Source organism: Amborella trichopoda, chromosome 6 (assembly GCF_054954075.1).
Source record: "Amborella trichopoda isolate Santa Cruz 75 chromosome 6, AtrichopodaSantaCruz75HAP2 v2.0, whole genome shotgun sequence".
Taxonomy (NCBI): Eukaryota; Viridiplantae; Streptophyta; class Magnoliopsida; order Amborellales; family Amborellaceae; genus Amborella; species Amborella trichopoda.
Genome location: NC_142341.1, coordinates 47571389 through 47589948, shown reverse-complemented (window position 1 = coordinate 47589948; position 18560 = coordinate 47571389). Strand labels below are relative to the sequence as shown.

Genomic DNA, 18560 nt, shown 5'->3' with positions numbered 1-18560 from the left:
ATACCATGATCTCGGGGAGGTGGCAAGGTATACTTGGGTAGATCGGAATCAAAGGGAGGATCTTGCCCTGTCTTTCCTTTTCTCTGAGCATGTCCGTGATCATTCGCCCCAGGTCTTCAACATCATCATGGGACGAGGGTCCCGTCTCTGTCACAGGCCTCCAATCATCATCTTTTGACTTTTCTGGCATTGGATGGTCTGTGAAATAGTACTTGGCATCGTCATAGTGAGTCTCAGCTACAGGGAACGGTCTTTTATCAGCATAGACCGTGTGTTGTCTCCCATCTCGACTGTATTTGAAGCATTGGTGGAGCATGGAAGGAAACACCCCCTGATCATGAAGCCAAGGACGACCAAGCAGGACGTTGTAAGAGGTATCGGTGTCGATTACGTGGAATTGACCGTAATCGTTGAGGTCACCAATCTTGAGACGAAGGCGCACTGTGCCAGCTGGCTTCTTTCTTGATTGGTTGAAACCTTGCACGGTGATGTGGGTAGGAGTGAGGTCATCAAACCTTAATCCCAATCGGGTGAGAATCCTTCTTGGGATCAGGTTGATTGCTGACCCTCCATCCAGCATGATCCGATTGATAGGGCAAGCGTGGAGTTTCACCATTCACAAAGAGGGGGCGATTGTGGAATTTACTCCCAATTGAAGTTCGTCTTCAGAAAAAGAGATTGCTAAGCACCCACTTAGGATGGCTGGGTCAACCTCAATGGGCTGCACTTCGGTCTTGTATATCTCTAGGTTAGAAAGAGCTTGCACCAGGGCCATACGATAATCTCTAGACAACAGGAGGGCATCATAGATACTTAGAAGGGCTGGAAGCTTTCTCAAGTGCCCAATTACGTTGTACTTCACTTTATCCTCATTATTCTTCTGTGTTCTTGATCCAGTCACTGGTGTGGGTGGTAGGGCAGGCTTAGGAATAGACTTTGGTTGGGTTTTGGTTTGTGACACTGGTTGACTTTGTTACTCGGCCGGTGCGGTCTAGGTTGATGGGGAAGTGATAGGGACTTGTATTAGGGATCTAAAAGTTTGGAGCGAAGGATCAGGAAACTTGAGGGCCTTGAGCTTTTGAGGTGTGGGTTTAGCTTCTTTCCCGATCTTAGGCCCATTTGCCCCGTGCTAGCTGGTACTTCTACAATCTGCACCACGTGGGAGGCCTTTTTGGAACGAAAGCTTGAAGATGACTCGGTTTTAGCTGGGGTTGACAGGGCATCGGCGGCTGTCGAGAGTTCAGCCGCCTGGGCCAACATCTCTCTGAGGCGCTCTTGCTATAACTTGAGGCTAGTGCCTCCGAACTCTTTGTTTAGAGTGTCGAAGTTTGGGCACCATCGAGCTGCACCTGTGGAGGAAATAAAAGAGGAGGGAGGAGAAGAAGAGTTAGAACGTTCCGGGCAGTTTTTTACGTCGTCGTCGGAATTGGACGTGTACAAGGGGTATTTTAGATCTTGCCCTGGCTTTGACCGTTGTGGGGTGCTTTTAGCGTCGTCACCCATATTGGAGGAATCTCGAGCTGCTGGTGGCTCAGGGATGTTCGCCTGATTGGACAAAAGGACGAGGCGAGCTACGCTTGGGATGAAGTCTTGCAAGGTCGGAAGTGACTGAGAAATTCTTCCTCGACTGGAGGTTGAGGAAGACGATTCCTTCGGCGGGCTGATCTAGGCGCTCGCCGTCTCCTTCCGCATCCCTGAGGGGGTGTTTAGACCGCCCTCTCTGGTTGGTGAGTAGTCCTAGCTTGATGGACCGCTTCACACTTCAGGGATTTGAGAATACTTCGCCCATGGTAGACTTCCCAGGGCTGGGAGGTCGAGGGTTTCGAAGGGTCCAGCGCATGCTCGTGAAGGCCTTGTAGTGTGGCCTCCTCTTGAATGGGAGTGACGGCTTGAAAGTTTTTCGGGAGGACGGCATAAACGATATGGGCTTGCTGGACTTTCTCCGCGATTATAGTTTCGAATCCCGATCACTCTTTTAGCTCGTGACCCCATACTTGATGATAAGGGAACCAAAGTTTTTCCATGCCCTGGGCAAGCCGCTTAGGCTGCCTGGCGGGCTTGGGACTGACGAGGCCCTGTTAGAGCATCGCCTCGAAGAGGGCCTGCAGAGGGTCTGGTCTCGCGTTTCCTTGGGCTGGTGCCGAGAGGCCTTCTTGCACAGGCAAAAGAGGGACTTGAGGGCATCCTCCTGAGTTGCCTTGAACTTCCTGACATTGCTGCATCTTCTATGCTAGAAGCTTATGGAAGCCGGTGCACTTGCTGATGTCAATACCTCGTATCTGGTGATATGCGCACTAGAGGTTCTCGGTTCCTGGAGGCAAGAACTTGGGCTGCCTTGTCGGCTTGGGAGTGACAAGTCCTTCGAGCATTATGGGGAAAAATGCATGGAGAATAGCGGGTGCCTCATCACCCTCTTGGATTGTGACTATGTGAGAAGCCTTAGTCGCCTCGAATGCTTTCTTCAACTCTTCGAGCTTTATCTGACCCTTGTTGATAAGGGCTTCGATAGTGTCGTTGAGCTTATAGCAGTCGTAAGTGGGGTGGCCTACTCTTCTGTGGTAGGCGCAATACTTCTCATTTGTCTTCTGCCCAGCCGACTCTTCAATATTGGCCTCTGGCAGCTGGATCATGTTTTGTTCTAATAGCAGTCGAAGCAATGCAGGCGTCCACTCCTTGTCGAAGGGGTAAACTTTATTCTGGTGCTGGGTTCATAAGTCATTTCGCTTAGAATTTTTAGGAGGCGAGACCTAATTGTAGGATTGCTGCTTTCCCCGGGTCTGAGGCGTCTGTGCCTTGGAAAGGTCTAGGGTTTGAGGAGCCGTGCTCTTAGTGCCAGTCATGCTGATGGCCACGTTAATCACTGCTTTTTGGTTGCCCCGATCATTGGAGCGGGAGTTTGAGCTGGAGGGTTGCTGACGAGGGCTGCCATAGTGTTTGAATAACCCCTCAATACGAACTGCCTTAGAGATGAGCTTTGACATGGAGGGTGGATTGGATGCCTCGACATGCAGGGCGATCTTAGGAAGCATGTTTCGTCTGTAGGTTTGGACCACTTCCTTCTCAGTCATGGGAGTGGCGTGGAAACTCTCTCCATCGGGTGATGAACTTGTCAACCGGCTCACTAGGGTCTTGCATCAGGGTGAGGAGTTCGATGGTCTCCAAATTCCTCTGGACTTCGTAGAAGCGTTAGTAAAACAATTGCTCCATCTCTTGCCATGTGTGTACCGAGTTGGGAAGCAGCCAAGCATACCACTGGAAGGCTGGCCCTTCAAGAGTTTCGACGAACAAGCGAAAGAGTCGTCTGTCAGTTGCTGTCTCTCGACAGGCCGCCTGGAAGTGAGCAGTATGCTAGTGTGGAGATGTAGTACCGTTGAATAGGGGGAGCTTCCCCTTTTGATAGTTCGGAGGGAAGGGTACTTGGTCAATGTACGAAGGGTATGGCTTTTGGTAAAACGGTGTCTCTTGCATGCCTGAGACCTTATTCTTGAGGCTATGGCCAACCATGGCATCTATGTCGGTTTGGGAGACCCCGCGGAAGCAAAATTGTCTTGGGAGACCGGTGGGGGAGTTTGCCTAGGAGCTGTGTCCTCGTCGATCGGGGAATCGGTCTCATGGTGATAGGAAGTGGACCTGGAGGCTACTAGGCGTTCCATCTTTTGAAGGATGGATTGCATCATTACCTCGAATCTGGTCATTCTGTCTTCTTGGGCTTCGTTCGGGTCATTGATCACCATGACGCTGACCGTCTCTTCTGGGAGGTCAGAGCCAGGAGGAGGAGCGGACTGCCGGGGTCGGCAAGTCATGGGTGGCAAGTCAGTTTGCAGGGGCTCAGCTTGCCTCGACTGGATTCGAGCCTTGTATGCCGATCTTGTGAGGATCGGTTCTTGATGGTCTTGGGACCGTGGCTTCTGAGCAGTGACAACCCAGCAATACTCTTGGATTCGCTCAGGTTCTAGAGTTTGAAGAGGGAAAAAGGGATTACGAGGCAGGAGGTCATCAAGGGTGGTGACCTCAACTGCCTTGGAGGCTCCTTTGGTCAAGATCGGAAGACCTCTCTTCTGCTTAACCTTGAACCGGCTATGAACCTCACTCTAGAAGTAGCTGGTTCATGACTCTTGAGTTTAGACGGGGGACGAACCTGTGAAAGCGATGCGTGTGCACCTTTAGGGTTAGCTGTCCGGGTGACTTGGGGGTCAACCCAGGCGCGGAGGTCGAGACCCACGAGCATATGTTTGTGAGGGACAAGGCGGAAGCTCATCTCTCACAGAGTGGGGACGTGTGTACTGGGAGGGAGCACGAAGTGGCATAGAGCTGGCGTCGCCCCGAGCCATGCAAAGCGAATGCATGGCGCACTCAGGGTTCAGCCCAAGAAGGCCTAGCCCTTGATGCGAGCTCAAGGCAACTTGGGGTTTGCCCAGAAGTGTGGCTCGAGTGGATGGACCACGAACCCTTGGGTGTGTGCAAGAGGAGAAGGCTGCAGGGTCTCTGCCTTGATTTGCCGAGCCTCTAAGTCTAGAGGTTCGGAGAGGTGAAAGAGTATAGGGGGTTGCCTTGCAGCGAACCTCAGGAGCGACGACGACTTGCTTGCCTCCCGCGAAAGCAGTTAGGACAGCCTTCCGGCGTGCCCCAGCAATATGACCGGCAAGAGACTTGCCAGTAGTAGGGTGCATGCTGTGTGCGGTGGCAGACGTGCCACCGATGCAAGGGGCCATCGTGGGGGTCCATCAGGGCGAGGAAGCGGGGAGTCAGGGACTTTTAAGTCCCCTCTCGCGCTAACCCAGGCAAGAACGTGGGAGCCAGACCGTGAGTCCTGACTCAGAATTAGAGTAGGGAAGGAAGCTGGAGTAGTTCGCTTCCCTGGGACAGTCACGAGTGCGGGGATAAGGAAGTCCCCAACTTGGATGAACGGGTTGAACAACCCAGGTGCCATAGAAATTAATGCAGAAAGTAAAAGACGATACTGGTCAAACAAGAGCGAACCGACTAAGGGGTAGTAAGTCCCCAGTGGAGTCGCCAAGCTGGTTAGGTGTCTCGATCTCACCTTCTGGATCTAGATGATCTGGCGGCACGTATCTCGGGTTTTTAACGAACCCGGGATTGGAGATCGCTCTCTCAGAACCTTGCTCAAGAGCAAGGGCAGGTATACCAACTGATGAGAGAGGAATTTAAGGTAGGTTAGGGACTTACTCGAGCTGGCTCGCATGGGCACCCTCTTAGATCAAGAAGAAAGCCCCCCAACTGCTTTAGCTGGTTCGGAATCGCCTCCCTTGACCTGCAATCCTCTTGTTTTCTACACAACACTTCTATGGTTAATTGGCGATACAAGCGAGTCGAAGAGACCCACCCTTGTCTTAGGGCATCGCATGCTCATATGAGGGAGTGATGAAACGGAAGGCCTCCAATAAAGAGAGAAAGTAGAAGAAGACTTGACAAAGGGGTGAGGCTAGCATGAAGATCGGAAAGCTACCGACTTAGAGTGGTAGCAAGACGGGCATGGTTCTCAAGACGAGCATGGCGTCAATACTGCTCAAAATCGAGATCGATATGGCGGCACTAGACTAAGTCTACCCTCAATCAAGTAAGGAGAGAAAAGAATGAGGAGGCGGAAAGAGAGCGAAAAGGAAGAGAGTGAGACGGCGGAGGGGATAAGGTCCTGACGGCACTAGTCGTTGCCACCCATAACCGTGGAGTAGCAGTGTCATGGCTCTGGAACGGTGCTAGATACTATTGCTTACGGCTAGAGGGTGAGTAGAGGACTACAGACGACGCTAGACATCGCCATTGGCAACATCAGAAGGTAACGTGTCCCTGTGCAGGCGGCGATAGCTTCTCATGGAGCGCGCGATGATAGCCATTTGTGAAGCACGCGGCGATAGTTTTCATGAGGCGCACGATGACAGGCGTGGGACACAAGGGGACGACGATGAGCACCGAACGCGAGGAGGAAGTTTGCGGACGATGATGGGCACCGAGTCTACAAAGGAAACTCGCAGATGGCGATAGGTGTTGCCAAGGCCTCTAGCGGGCGGTGAAAGGTATCGTTGTCTGCGATAGGCGCGCAACAGGGGAAGACTCCTGCGGGCGGCAACGAATTTCTCCGTCTAGGCTCTTCACTGAGACGTTGAAGCTACGTCTGCAGACGACGATGAGCAGCGCCGTCTGTAGGCCTCACTGGGAGAGAGAGACAGACGAACAGAAGGGGAAGAAGACTCGTGCATGGCACTGCCATTGCCATGCGCCACCTGTGTGACCACGGGAGAGGCATACACGACACTGGCACTGCCGCACATGGCCTCTGCAAGGAACTCAAACGGAGAAGAGGAAGAAGAAGGAGAGGAAGAGAAAGAAGAAGAAGAAAGAGAAGAAAAAAAAGGAATAAAGAGTAGATCTACCTCAGGCTTAGGAGTACTGATCAAAAGTTTCTCTCACCTTTCTCTCTCTCCAAATGTGACCCAACAAATGGTAAGAAAGAGAAATTGTATTAAGTAAAAACTCTCTATTTTGTGAGGGATTGAGTCATCTGGTACGTACAATGATGGTACGTAGATATAGAATTTTCCGCAAACATGGGTGGATGATCAAAAGTAACCCTAATTGCTGGAAATTAAGATTAAATCGAATTAAAAGAAATTAGAAAATAGGTTACAAAATGACAGATTTGCCCCTCCCTAACAATTTGTGGAATTTCAGAACAGTCCCTGTGTTGCCCTAGAACTTGCATGATCTTGCATGGATGATCCGGGATTGTTCTGATGCCCTGTTGATCGAAATATGATTGTTTTCTTGTAGGGCTTGGCATGACGATCGGTTTGTTATCAACTTCGAGCCATGGATCGTGTTTTTAGTGCACGATCATGTGACTTGAAATTTGAATGAATCTTGAAACTTCGGATCGATTGTGTACTCGTTCCTTGATGTTTTTCTGTGATTTCTTCGTTGTAGTACATTCAGCATGCCGTCATGATCATGGGGCAACAAACGCAGCTCGATTCCGTGTCTGAACGAAGATTTTGCAATTTTGGAATTTTGGCTGGAATCTGGATTTCCAACGACAGGATTTGCAGTGGATTCATCGGCTTCGTGTGCGGAATCCAACCGTTCATCATGTACGGGGTTCAGGTCAGAGATGGCCCGAGACCTTACGCACGCGATGGAATTGGTCTCACGTTGTTCGGGCTTGCGAGCGGCGTGATTTGGCTACTCGAGCGAGGCACGACGCTGCTGAATTTTCTGCACTTTATTCACTGATCAGCAACTTCTCTCTAGCTTTTCTTCGCGCTCAGGTATTGTCAGGGGGTGTGCCACATATCGAATTGCGCGTCTTGATGCGACGAACATGCTCACCAAATTTGAGCGTGATCCAACTTGAGACGGGTGAGATATGAGTGTTGAAAGTTACTGCTCGTGACTGTCCCTTCAATGGTGTAGAGTTGCAGGGTGGTGACATGGGAATAGCGTGCGGCTGCTCCTGTTTCACTTTTTTGCCTATAACTTATTCTTGGAGTGTCCGTTCAAGCTGAAATTTAACCCCTGGATATTTTCAACAGTGTCGGATCCAATGGTGGTGGTCCCCACAGCAAATTGAGACACCGAAAATGTAGCTCTAGTTATAAAGTCCGTTTCAGGGTGCCAGAGGTCAATTTTGTTGGAACTGTTTCTTAGTCTGCATTGCTTTAGACATGTCGAAATGTGACGAAACTTGGCAGGAGACTTTTGAGAGATCTCATGAAGATCTTGGCCAGTTCTGGGGCTATTCTGAGACTGTCAGAATTTCTACTGTTTTCTAGGCTTTTATTGAGCGGGGGCTCCATGATGATGAAAAATATCTTCCAACAATGACGTTCTCTATCTTTTCAGTATTTTATAGTAGGCATCACATATTGTGGTCCTATGGCACCAAATCCCATGGACAAACTAGTGAGGGGATTTGTCACCTACAACTTTATGAAGACATCTTTGATGGATCCTGAGATCAATATATAAAAAAAAAGGTGAGTTCAAAATTCCCGAAATCTGATATCCACCAGAATGGACAGTCCAGACTTAGTTCTGAAGTGGATTTTGATTTGGGGCACTTTTTAAGCTCCAAACAATCCACATTTTTTAAGATTGATCCCAAAGTGTTAGCAGTTTAATTCTTGGACCGAACGAACAATTTTGCTGTGTGGGACCACATTCTTTTGTCCTTTGTATTATTTTTAAAACCATTTAGGTTTAAAATTGTTTTAGGGAGCTTTTAGCTAACCATGCTCTGAACCAGGCAAGGTATTCAGCCCACGTTTGGTTTTTGAATATTTGTCTAGTGTATGTGCAAAGCTTCATAGCATATATGATTACATTTGTTGGTCTTGAAGATGATTTTGACTATGGTGTTGGGTTGGCTTTATGAAGCTTGAGGAAACAATGTACTAGAAATATATTTAGAACAAAACATATTACCACTTGAAAAATTGAAAAACACTTATTCAATTAAATATTGGTTAGACTGTCATAGGTTTCATCTAAGGTAATCCTTTGCCTTTTCAGTGGTTAAACGTGTCATTATATGCCATTGCAGGAGAGGATACAACTGGAAACTGCACGATTATACAAACTCGCCGGTGTAAACCCACTGGCAGGTAATTACCATTTTATGCATCGTTGTATGGCATTTTTGGGTCATTTTAGTTTGAGTTTATTGGTGGAATCTAGTCTCTGAACTTGTTTTGACTTTTTAGGTGCAAATGCTGCTTGACATTTTCTGATGGATCTGCTATTTTGGAAAATGTTCCAAAATACCAGTTGTCTTGGGTTTATGGAACAGTTGGATGTATTGTTGTGGTAGAGAGTGATTGACGTTAAACTTTTTGATTCTCAATCTTCACTAACTCCCCATGTGGGTCTTGACTCCTAGGAGGAGGCTGCCATCCCTGGAAAATCTTGGCTTTTAAACAGTGTAACCTATTGCCTTCTCTATTTAGAAAATTTCCTGTTTATGGAGGATATGATTTTGGATATTGGCACATTGGATGGACTGATATTTGACAAGTTGCAGTCAGATTTCAGATTTCCCTCTTAGCTGTACGCCTTTCAATGTTTTTTTCGTAAATTCCTCCAAATAAATTACATTCTTCTTCTCAAGAGCTTTTTTTTATTAGTGTGGATAGTTTTGAAAGAAACTCAAATCCTTCAAAACATAGACACTTGCAAAAAAAAAAAAAATCTTTATTTTTAATAATATTTACTTTAGCTCATTATTTATCTTTTAGTCTTTTGGATTTGCCAGCTCCTTCCTCATTTAGTTTGGATTGGTGCTTACAGGCCTTCATATCTCTCTTCACAGGGATTGGCTGAACTGAGATCCCTTCCATTGAAAAGGACGATCGGGGCTTGCTGCCTTCACCCTCTTGGGTTGTCTTCAAAATCGGTCCCATGATAGATTTGATTCATTTGGGAATGTTTGATAAGCACTTAGCCAACCAGCCGTCTCATGTGGATGGGGGCTTAGCTCGTAGCTAGTGCTTGTGTTCATAAGATTGGGGGTGTGAGGCTGGTTGGCCCTAATCTACATGGGGCCCTTGCTGGCCCCCTTCCCAATGTCATATTCTTGGACAGGAGTGTCATGTGTTCAAGCTCCCCATTTTTTGGAATGTGGGACAATGAGCCCCATCCGTATAGAAGGGACAAGGGAACACCATCCCTCTTTAGTCAAAAGAACATTTTATAGATTCTTTACGTTGATAGATTTTCTCCTTGTTATTTGTTAAATGATATATAACAGCTGTTTACATAACTAGAAGGACCTATTTTATGCAGACTTGATTTCTAGAGATAAGACACATTATTCTGTTACCAGCTGATACTGAAAGTATTTGTAATCATTTCTCTAATTGCAGCCTTCATTTGCTAGTAAATAACCTTCTAAGTTCAAATCTTACTTTTTTTTTTCCTGATATGCGTGCATGTTCTGTGAACTCCACAAGGGAATTGTGATGTTCATTAACCCTCATCCTCATGTCAGGTTGCCTGCCAACTCTTGTTACAATACCTGTCTGGATTGGCCTATATAGGGCTCTCTCAAATGTGGCAAATGAGGTAAAATATATCTTGTATTTGAACACCTCATTACTGGTGGTTTATGATTTTTGTGCATTTAAGCTGTCTTCCCCCTTTTGGAGAAGCTCATTTCTAATTGTGTATATAATTTCTGGATTTAAGGGCCTTCTGACAGAAGGATTTTTCTGGATTCCTTCTCTGGCTGGTCCAACAACAATTGCAGCTCGACAAAATGGCAGTGGGATCTCATGGCTTTTTCCTTTTGTGGTAAATTTCAAACTACTTTTTATTCTCTACATCAGCTAATATATTCCTTTATTTGTTGTATTTAGATGATGACAATATAATGTAGTTAAGTTCTCTCTTCAATTTTTTTTTTTTGTTGAGTAAAGTTCACTGTATTTCATAAACGAAGAATACGCAAGAAGTGATCCCTAAGGGTCACGCAATAGAAGCTCACTCAGGGTCCAAACGATATACAAAAAATTAAGAGTCGCAGTCAGAGGCAGGGAGGGGAAAATACTTTAACTGGAAGCCCCCTCCTTGGCCAACTTATCGGCATCACAATTGGCTTCTCTATACACATGTTGCCAAATGACTCTAAGATCTCTGGTGATGCACATAATTTCTTCAAAAATGTTGTTAAGGTGCCACGGCCAGGCTGAGCGATTAGATGCCCAGGTGATGATGTTCTTAGCGTCTTCTTCTACTATGAGAATGGGATTTAAGGAAGAGTCGTACTTGCAAAGACCCTCCAAGAGGGCAGAGGCCTCGGCAAGCGTCGAGTCAGCTACTCCGATAGCACTAGAGAAGCTCATCAAGATGCATCCTGCTCCATCGTGCAAGAGCCCCCGTATGCCTGAGGGTCCCTGGTTGCCAAAAGAACAGTTGTCGAAATTAAGCTTCAGGGCTCTGCTATCTGGAGGTCTCCACAGGGAGGCCCTCAAGACTCTAGGGGGTTCAAAACACAGTAAGTTCGACTGGTTACTGTGGAAGTCTGTGAAGGAAGAGGTCTTGAAAAGGTCATGGCTGGTGGCCCAAACCGCGATGAGGTTCCTTACTTTCTCAGCCAATTGCTAGATCGAAGCCCTCTCACCCCTAAAATTTCTATGATTTTTTTGCCGTGGCAGCAATCGAAGCTTTCCACAACAGTCTCCCTGCCCCATGGTGCTCTAAGGTAGGCTTGGAATAAGTGGGCAATAGAACTCGGTGTAACCCATGTCCCATCAAACCAGGATAAAATGTTACTCCAAATACTCTTTTCAAATTTTTTTAGGAGATTGAAACTAGGGTTTCTGGGTCTCTTAATTTTGTTATTACCAAAGAGGTGTTTTACATTTTCATTATTGTAGAGAATTGAGGGGTAAAATAGGAATAAGTATTTGAGGTCTGTGTTTATGGTGCAAATTACACGTTTATGGTTTTTCCTTATAAATATGTACACTTTTGTTAGAAAGAGATGGAAAGGAGAATTTGGTTTTTGAGATTCATGAAGAGTTTTGCAGATGGATTCCCTTGTAGGCTTAAAGAGATGTATAATATCTCGTCTTTCCTTTTTTTAAAAGAAAATATAATCTCTCCTTTTCCTGTGTTGAGTGGCACCAAAGTATGAAAAGATTTTTACATTAGTTAGAAAAAGATCCGCACGGAATGACGCAATCAAAAGCACATGTTTGCAAGACAGATCCATTCTTGAAGCGCGTGGATCAAATGTTTGAGAGCTTACAAGAACGTCAAGAATAAATCCTTGGCAAATCAATGCAACAATTAGTATATCAAGGCAATATGTGGAGTGTGACCATAAAGAGGAGGAAGATTAAAAATCAACCTCTATTCCAAGCAAAGATAAAAAAACAGAGCAAGCTCCAGAAGTAGAAATGGTTTTAATGTATGAGGTAATAGTAGAAGAAAGCACACGATATTTAGCACATAGGTGACCTTTTAGGATTGCATGGCTCAATTGACATGGTGCAAATTTGTGTGATCAAGTTAGATATTTGGAAGTTTGATAGGAAAAGGAAGAAAAATTAGAATCAGGCACAAATGGATTAGGGGTTGCATTTGCGGCCCTTATTTCTCTATCATCATCAATGGATCCCCCCAAGGTTTCTTCAATTCGCACAGAGGCCTAAGACAAGGCGACCCCTTGTCTCCATTCCTCTTTGCCATTATAGCAGAAATCTTTAGTAAGGCCACCGACAGATTCTACCAGGCCGGCCTAGCATCGGGTTTTCCCGTTGCCCCCCAAAGCCCACCAATTATGCACCTTCAATACGAGGACGACACCCTCCTCTTTTACGAGGCCTTTCCCGACCAAGTTGAATGCTGCTCCTCTTTCTGCAATGCTTTCATTATGCCACCGGATTCAAGGTCAACCTACAAAAATCCAAAATGATAGGTATTTTGGTGGACCCACTTGTCTTACAAGCCTTTGTGGACAGCTGGGGATGCAACATAGTTTCCCTACCCTCAAAATACTTTGGTCTGCCTTATGCCTTGGTAAACCAAGAAATCTCAATGGAGCCATGTGTTGGATAGTGTTGACAAGAAGTTAGCAGGATGGAAAGGCAGATACCTATCACCTGCAGGCAGACTGACCCTGGTCACAGCCTTCCTCACAGGATTGCCTATTTTCTAGATGTCTCTCTTTCACTTACCGGCCTTGGTGCGCTCCCATCTGGAGCAATTAATGTGGAATTTCCTTTGGTCGGGAGACAGCCCCACCAAGAAATTCTACCTTTTATCTTGGAGCACTGCCTGCTCCCCCAAACCAGTTGGAGGTCTGGGAATCCATACTCTCAAATTTCAAAATCTGGCTCTTCTCTGCAAATGGTGGTGGAGGCTTGTGACCCAACCTGGGGGACTCTGGCACCAAATCATTTGCTTCAAATACCGTCTGACTGATCCACCCTGGTGCATTCCGTCTAGAATCCCCCAGGCTACCTCTGGTTTTATGCGCTCAATCCTTCACTCTTTGCCTCTTTTCAAATCTGTCATTAGGTTTTATCCTAAGAGCGGAGATAGGGTGCTTTTCTAGTCTGACGTTTGGGAAGGGAAATCTTCTCTTGCCTCTCGCTATCATTCTCTCTTCCACCTTATTAGGAATCCCTTGGCTTCGGTTGTGGAGCTCTTTCCGTTCTCTGGAAAGTCCCGTTCTTGGAATCTGGACTTCGGTCGACCTCTGAGAGAAGAGGAACTGGATTGCCTTTTATTCATTTCTTCTTTGCTTTCGGCCTTCCCCTGTTCTACTCCCGGGACGGACCGTATCATCTGGACCCCAAACCCTTCGGGGGTCTCTTCTATTTCCTCCCTTTTCCTCGCCTTAACCCGCACCCCTCCACCTTCTGCTCCCTCCATTCCCTCTTGGTCCTTAGCTTGGAATTCCCCAGTTCCTCCTAGGATCCATTTCTTTGCTTGGTTAGTGCTGTGGGGAAGAATTCTCACAGTATATCAACTTAAGAGACTTGGATTCCTGCTCCCCAACATAGGTGCCATGTGTCTCGAAGAGGAAGAATCTGCTGACCACCTTTTATTACACTGTCTGATGGCCTTATACCTTTGGGGGGAAATCTTGTCTCTGTTCCAGTGGGTTTGGGTTACCCCACATTCCATCCTCGACTTATTCAAGCTCTTGGCCTTCTTACCATGGCCAAAAGCAGGCCGTTTTCTCTGGAAGATTACAGTCGCGGCCACCATCTGGTCAATCTGGAAGCAATGCAACACTAGGATATTTCAAGGGAGCTATGCACCGGCACACAAAACCCTGGAATTGATAAAGGCTCTCGTAGCCTTCTGGGCCTCCAAAATCGCTCTCTTCAAGGGACTGGCAAGCCATAACTTCCGACAAAACTGGGCACCCATTCTGTCTTTGAAACTCCCGAGGATCTCTCGTTCCTCTCTCTGGCGACCACCCGAGAGGGGATTTGTCAAGTTCAACTTCGACGGCTCCTACTTGGGTAACCCAGGACTGGCTGGAATATGAGGGATCTTTCGCGACCACGCAGGCATGACCCTCCTCGCCTTCTCATCTTCCGTTGGGATTTCAGACCCCATGGAGGCAGAGGCATGTGTTCTCCTGGAAGGCCTGAGATGTTTTGACCCAGCCTGGGGTCCCTCCCTCATTATAGAAGGGGATTGCAAGAATGTTATTCTTTAGGCATCCCATTTGGCTTGCCCCCCTTGGAGATTATGGCACATCTTTGATCAGATTTACACTATATGCAGGCGTACACAGGTCTCTTGGAGACATATCTGGAGGGAGGCAAATCGAACAGCGGACAAGCTAGCTAAACTTGGAGCAACGATGGAGTGACGATGCCTGTCTTACAATAGCGCATGATTGACTCTACAGGACCTATGTATTACCGATTGGGATTCTTGTGGTTTTCCCTCTCGGTTTTCTGATTTATCTTCTTTCTTTGTTGTTTCTTTTAGCCGTCACCTTCCTTGGTGACTTTTGTCTACCTGCTTGGGTTTTTGTAGCATTGTAATCTTGTCTACCATCAACACAATGTCAACTTTTATAAAAAAAAAATTAGAATCAGGCGGAGAAGGCAATGAAGGAAAATTTTCAAATACATTAAGCTTGAGGATGAGCTTCTCCCAATCTAGGAGAAAATTGCAGTTAGGGTTTCATATTTTATTTTATTTTATTTTTTTAAAATATTGAAACTAAGGTTATTGGGTCATCTTTTTTATAAATGTCATGTTTTTAAGAAAGACAGAGAGAGAGAAATTGATTTTTGGGACTTGCAAAGAGGTTTTGTGGTGGATTCCCTTCTAGACCCAAATAGAGGTATAATATCTCATCTTTCTTGAATTCCTTTTTGTATTTTATCCCTTTTTTTGTTTCATCAATATACTTATGATCCAAAACTTCTTGTTATTTAAAATTTTGAATATCCTAGTTCCATTATGTGAATAACAGGTTTGGATCCCGCGTTACACACCTGTTATTACACTGCAAGTTTGCTTTTTCTGTATGGAGCAAACTTATCCAGTTGTTCAACTTGGCGTGGGTGATCCCACCTTCTATTCAGCCGTTGATAGCCCATTCTTTTGAGAACAATGGGACAAAATCAGGACAAATTCTGTGGAAAGCATCCTTAGCGGCTACCCTATGGCACCTATGGAAGGAAAGAAACTCTAGAACTTTTCGAGGGGAAAAGAACTCCACCCTCACTCTCTTCCATAAAATAACAGACTCTGTTATTGTTTGGGCAACCCACCATAAAATGATTGTGGGCATCTCAGCATCTTCCTTTATACAAGAATGGAGTAATCTGCTAGCCCTCACCCATCATAAAAGTGAAATCAGTCCCAGATGGACCTCTCCCCTAGAAGGGCAAATTTTAAACTCAACTTTGATGGGTACTCTTTAGGTAACCCTGGACCGGCAGGCATTGGCGGAGTGTTTAGAAACTTTAAAAGTACCATCCTCCTTCCTTCTCAGAGTTCATAGGAACAAAAGACTCACAAACAGCAGAAGCTTTGGCCCTTCTAACTGGAATCGAACGTTATAACCTTACATGGGATAGAATCCTGCTCGTAGAGGGAGACGCCAAGAACATCATAACTTGGGGATCTGGGAAAAGCGACCCACCTTGGTACTTGGGTCACATTTTTTATGAGATTAGCCATTTATGCAGGGACCTGTTAGTCACATGGCAGCATACCCGAAGGACCGCAAATGCAACTACAGACACTCTCGCTAAAGGAGCAGCTCGCCATTCTTCTCCACTGAATGCGTAGTTTAGACGTACTATGTACAAGGGCAATTATGGGCCCTTCTTCCTTTTATCCGCTTTTGTACTTGGGCAGTTCTATAAGCCCCACCATGTTAACTACTTAATGTAAAGTCCAACTTGTGACTGGACAGCTCTAGGTCCTCCCCTCAGGGACCACGTTACAGGTTGGGTTCTGCTTAGAGCCCAACTTGCACCTTATGTACTATGTACTGTTTTTCGACCCTTCTTAATTCCCAGTTAACAATTATCAAAAAAAAGAATAACAGGTTCGGATCAATTTGCTTAAGATATTTCGTTATTGAGAGCAAGTTTGACTGTTACTCTGTTAAACCATTAGGGAGTCTCCTTACGTTTAATGACATTATTCTGATGTGCTATTATTTGGTAGTGAAAGGACAAAAGAAATCAGAGATTTAAAGAAGTGATCCCGACTTGTCTGGTGTAGATTTGAGTAGCTCCTTGACATGCATTACCTTTGAGGGGTGGCTTGACTGAATATTGTTTGTTTAATTGTGATAAGGGAGAAAGATGGATCCTCCTCTGTGGTTAAGTTTTATAACCAAACTATTTAATAGAATAAAAGAAGATGCTGTGCTGTAACTCCTCATTTATGCATACTTAGATTTCAGGAAATAGGTTGAGTGAGAAATCATATTTATAATGTGATATGCGATTATGTTAGAGGGAGCTTTGTAATAATAACTTTTCAATCTTTCAAACTGTAATTACAGCAAGTGCTATGCGGTTTGAAGATCATATTACAGTGATGTTCAAAGTTTAGATGCCGACCTATTGCATATTCGGCAAAATAGTTTTTGTTTATGAAAGAATGGAACTTGGTCTAATGAATACACTCTTTGATTTTCCTGCAGGATGGTCATCCACCTCTTGGGTGGTCAGACACTTTTGCTTATCTTGTTTTACCAGTGCTTCTCATTGTGTCACAATATGTCTCTGTTCAGATCATGCAGCGTGCACAGGTATGATATGGAACTCCTTTTTTTGTATTTTAATCAAGAAGACATTATTTTTTAAAGTTAATAAATACTTTGAGTTCTAGCTGACTTCTCTTTTGAGAGAAACTAATGCGATGTCATTGTGTATATGAATTTCTTTTGTTATTATTTATAATAATTTAGTTCATACAAGGACATATCTCTTAATATTTTTGCCACCAGTTTCTTCTGAAGATGCCTTTCTCCTCTGATGAGAGTTTAACTTCACTAGAAACTTAGTTATTGGAAGCGGGGCCAGGACCAGTAGCCAAAGCCAGATCTGCAGATCATCCATTGCTAAAAGTTCCCTAGTTTGGGAGCACCCATATAACTACATCAATAAGAAACACATATTGAAAATATTGTAAAAATACAAAATACATTATGTCTATATGTAGTATACATCTGTAAATCCATAAATAACTCACAAGAGTTAAATTATACACTATGTCTATATGTAGTATACATCTATAAATCCATAAATAACTCACAACAGTTAAGTTTAATTTCTGAGCAATAACAATAAAATACAATTGGTACCTGTAGAGAGAGAGAGAGAGAGAGAGAGAGAGAGAGAGAGAGAGAGAGAGAGATGTTATATAGAGAGAGAGAGATGTTATATAGGCAGTATTTTGCTTCTACTTGCTTCTTAACCCATCTTTTAATTCCTAGAATGTCACATGGAAGAAGGTTCGAATAATAATTATATTTGTAGTTTTTTGCTTCTTCTTGCTTCTTAACTCATCTTTTAATGTCTAGAGTGTTGCCACATGGAAGAAGGGTTGAATAATAATTATATTTGCCTTTGCTGGCAGGCTTCTTTAATCATTTTGATTCAAAATGTGTAGATTGTTGCCACATGGGAGAATGGTGCTATATATATATATATATATATATATATATATATATATATATATATATATATATATATATATATTGGATGAAGTTAACTTCTTGTATGGAGTGTAAGAAAGATACAAAAAGGAATCAGGCAGCCCACGAGATGGGTGCTCATTACAGCCTCCAAAAACGCCTCAGTATACAAGAAGGGTATTAGAGCCCTGTACAGAATAGACAGGAATAGATATTACTGTCCAAGTTTTTTTTTTTTTAAAAAAAGAAAAACAGAAAACACAAAAATGCACCAAGAGCTTCAAAAAACTACCGAGGTCCCTCTCGTATGGGTATTTACTGCCGGTCCAGAATTAGCAAGAGTATCTGCATCGTGGTTCACCTCATGCCACGTATGTCGATAGGAGATGCGCATATGCCTGCTCAGATCGAGTAGGTGGTAAAAATATGGTTGAGACAGTATGAGTTAAATCTCTTAGCTCATGATATGATGTTTTTGGAGTCCCCGTCCACCACCCAACAACCAATCCAGTCTACCCTGATTGTTTTAGTCCCCTCTAGATGAGCCATAGCCACAGCAATAGTGGATATGCCAATGAACCCCATTTAGTACAGTAAGGTATTACCAACCATGGTCTCTAGAAAGAGTTTGAAACTCGCCCGACCAGGGTTGCCAAGAGAGAAACCATCGGAAATTGAGCTTAATATAGCCTGGTTCTGGGGCGCAACATAGAGAAGAACAAGGAATGTGAGTTGGCCAGATGGCTTGCCAATTCTGAAGAAAGCCGTTCACCGCAACATGTCTAAACTTCTTAGAGTTTGTGGCCCAAAAGATGACTTTCGCCTTAATCCTGTCTGTAATAGTCATTATCGAGCTTTCTCTCCCCACAATGATTCTCAGGTTCCTCTCCTTCTAAATCGCTGGGATGGT

General features: G+C 44.8%; 1 protein-coding gene across 3 annotated transcripts in view; it reads left to right on the top strand.

Moving 5' to 3' along the window:
• Window positions 1-18560, top strand: part of LOC18441966 (ALBINO3-like protein 1, chloroplastic) — a 53106-nt gene that overhangs the window by 24612 nt on the left and 9934 nt on the right. The window contains exons 4-7 of one of the 3 annotated variants that reach the window (XR_016056967.1): window positions 8558-8618; window positions 9323-10074; window positions 10198-10302; window positions 16655-16762. Coding sequence is in view for 2 of the 3 variants with exons in the window: in XM_006852190.4 (XP_006852252.2) it covers window positions 8558-8618; window positions 10001-10074; window positions 10198-10302; window positions 16655-16762 (348 nt within the window). In the remaining variant the exon portion in view is untranslated. The remainder of the gene's footprint in view (window positions 1-8557; window positions 8619-9322; window positions 10075-10197; window positions 10303-16654; window positions 16763-18560) is intronic. The other 2 variants (XM_006852190.4, XM_088868884.1) reach the window with 2 other exon arrangements.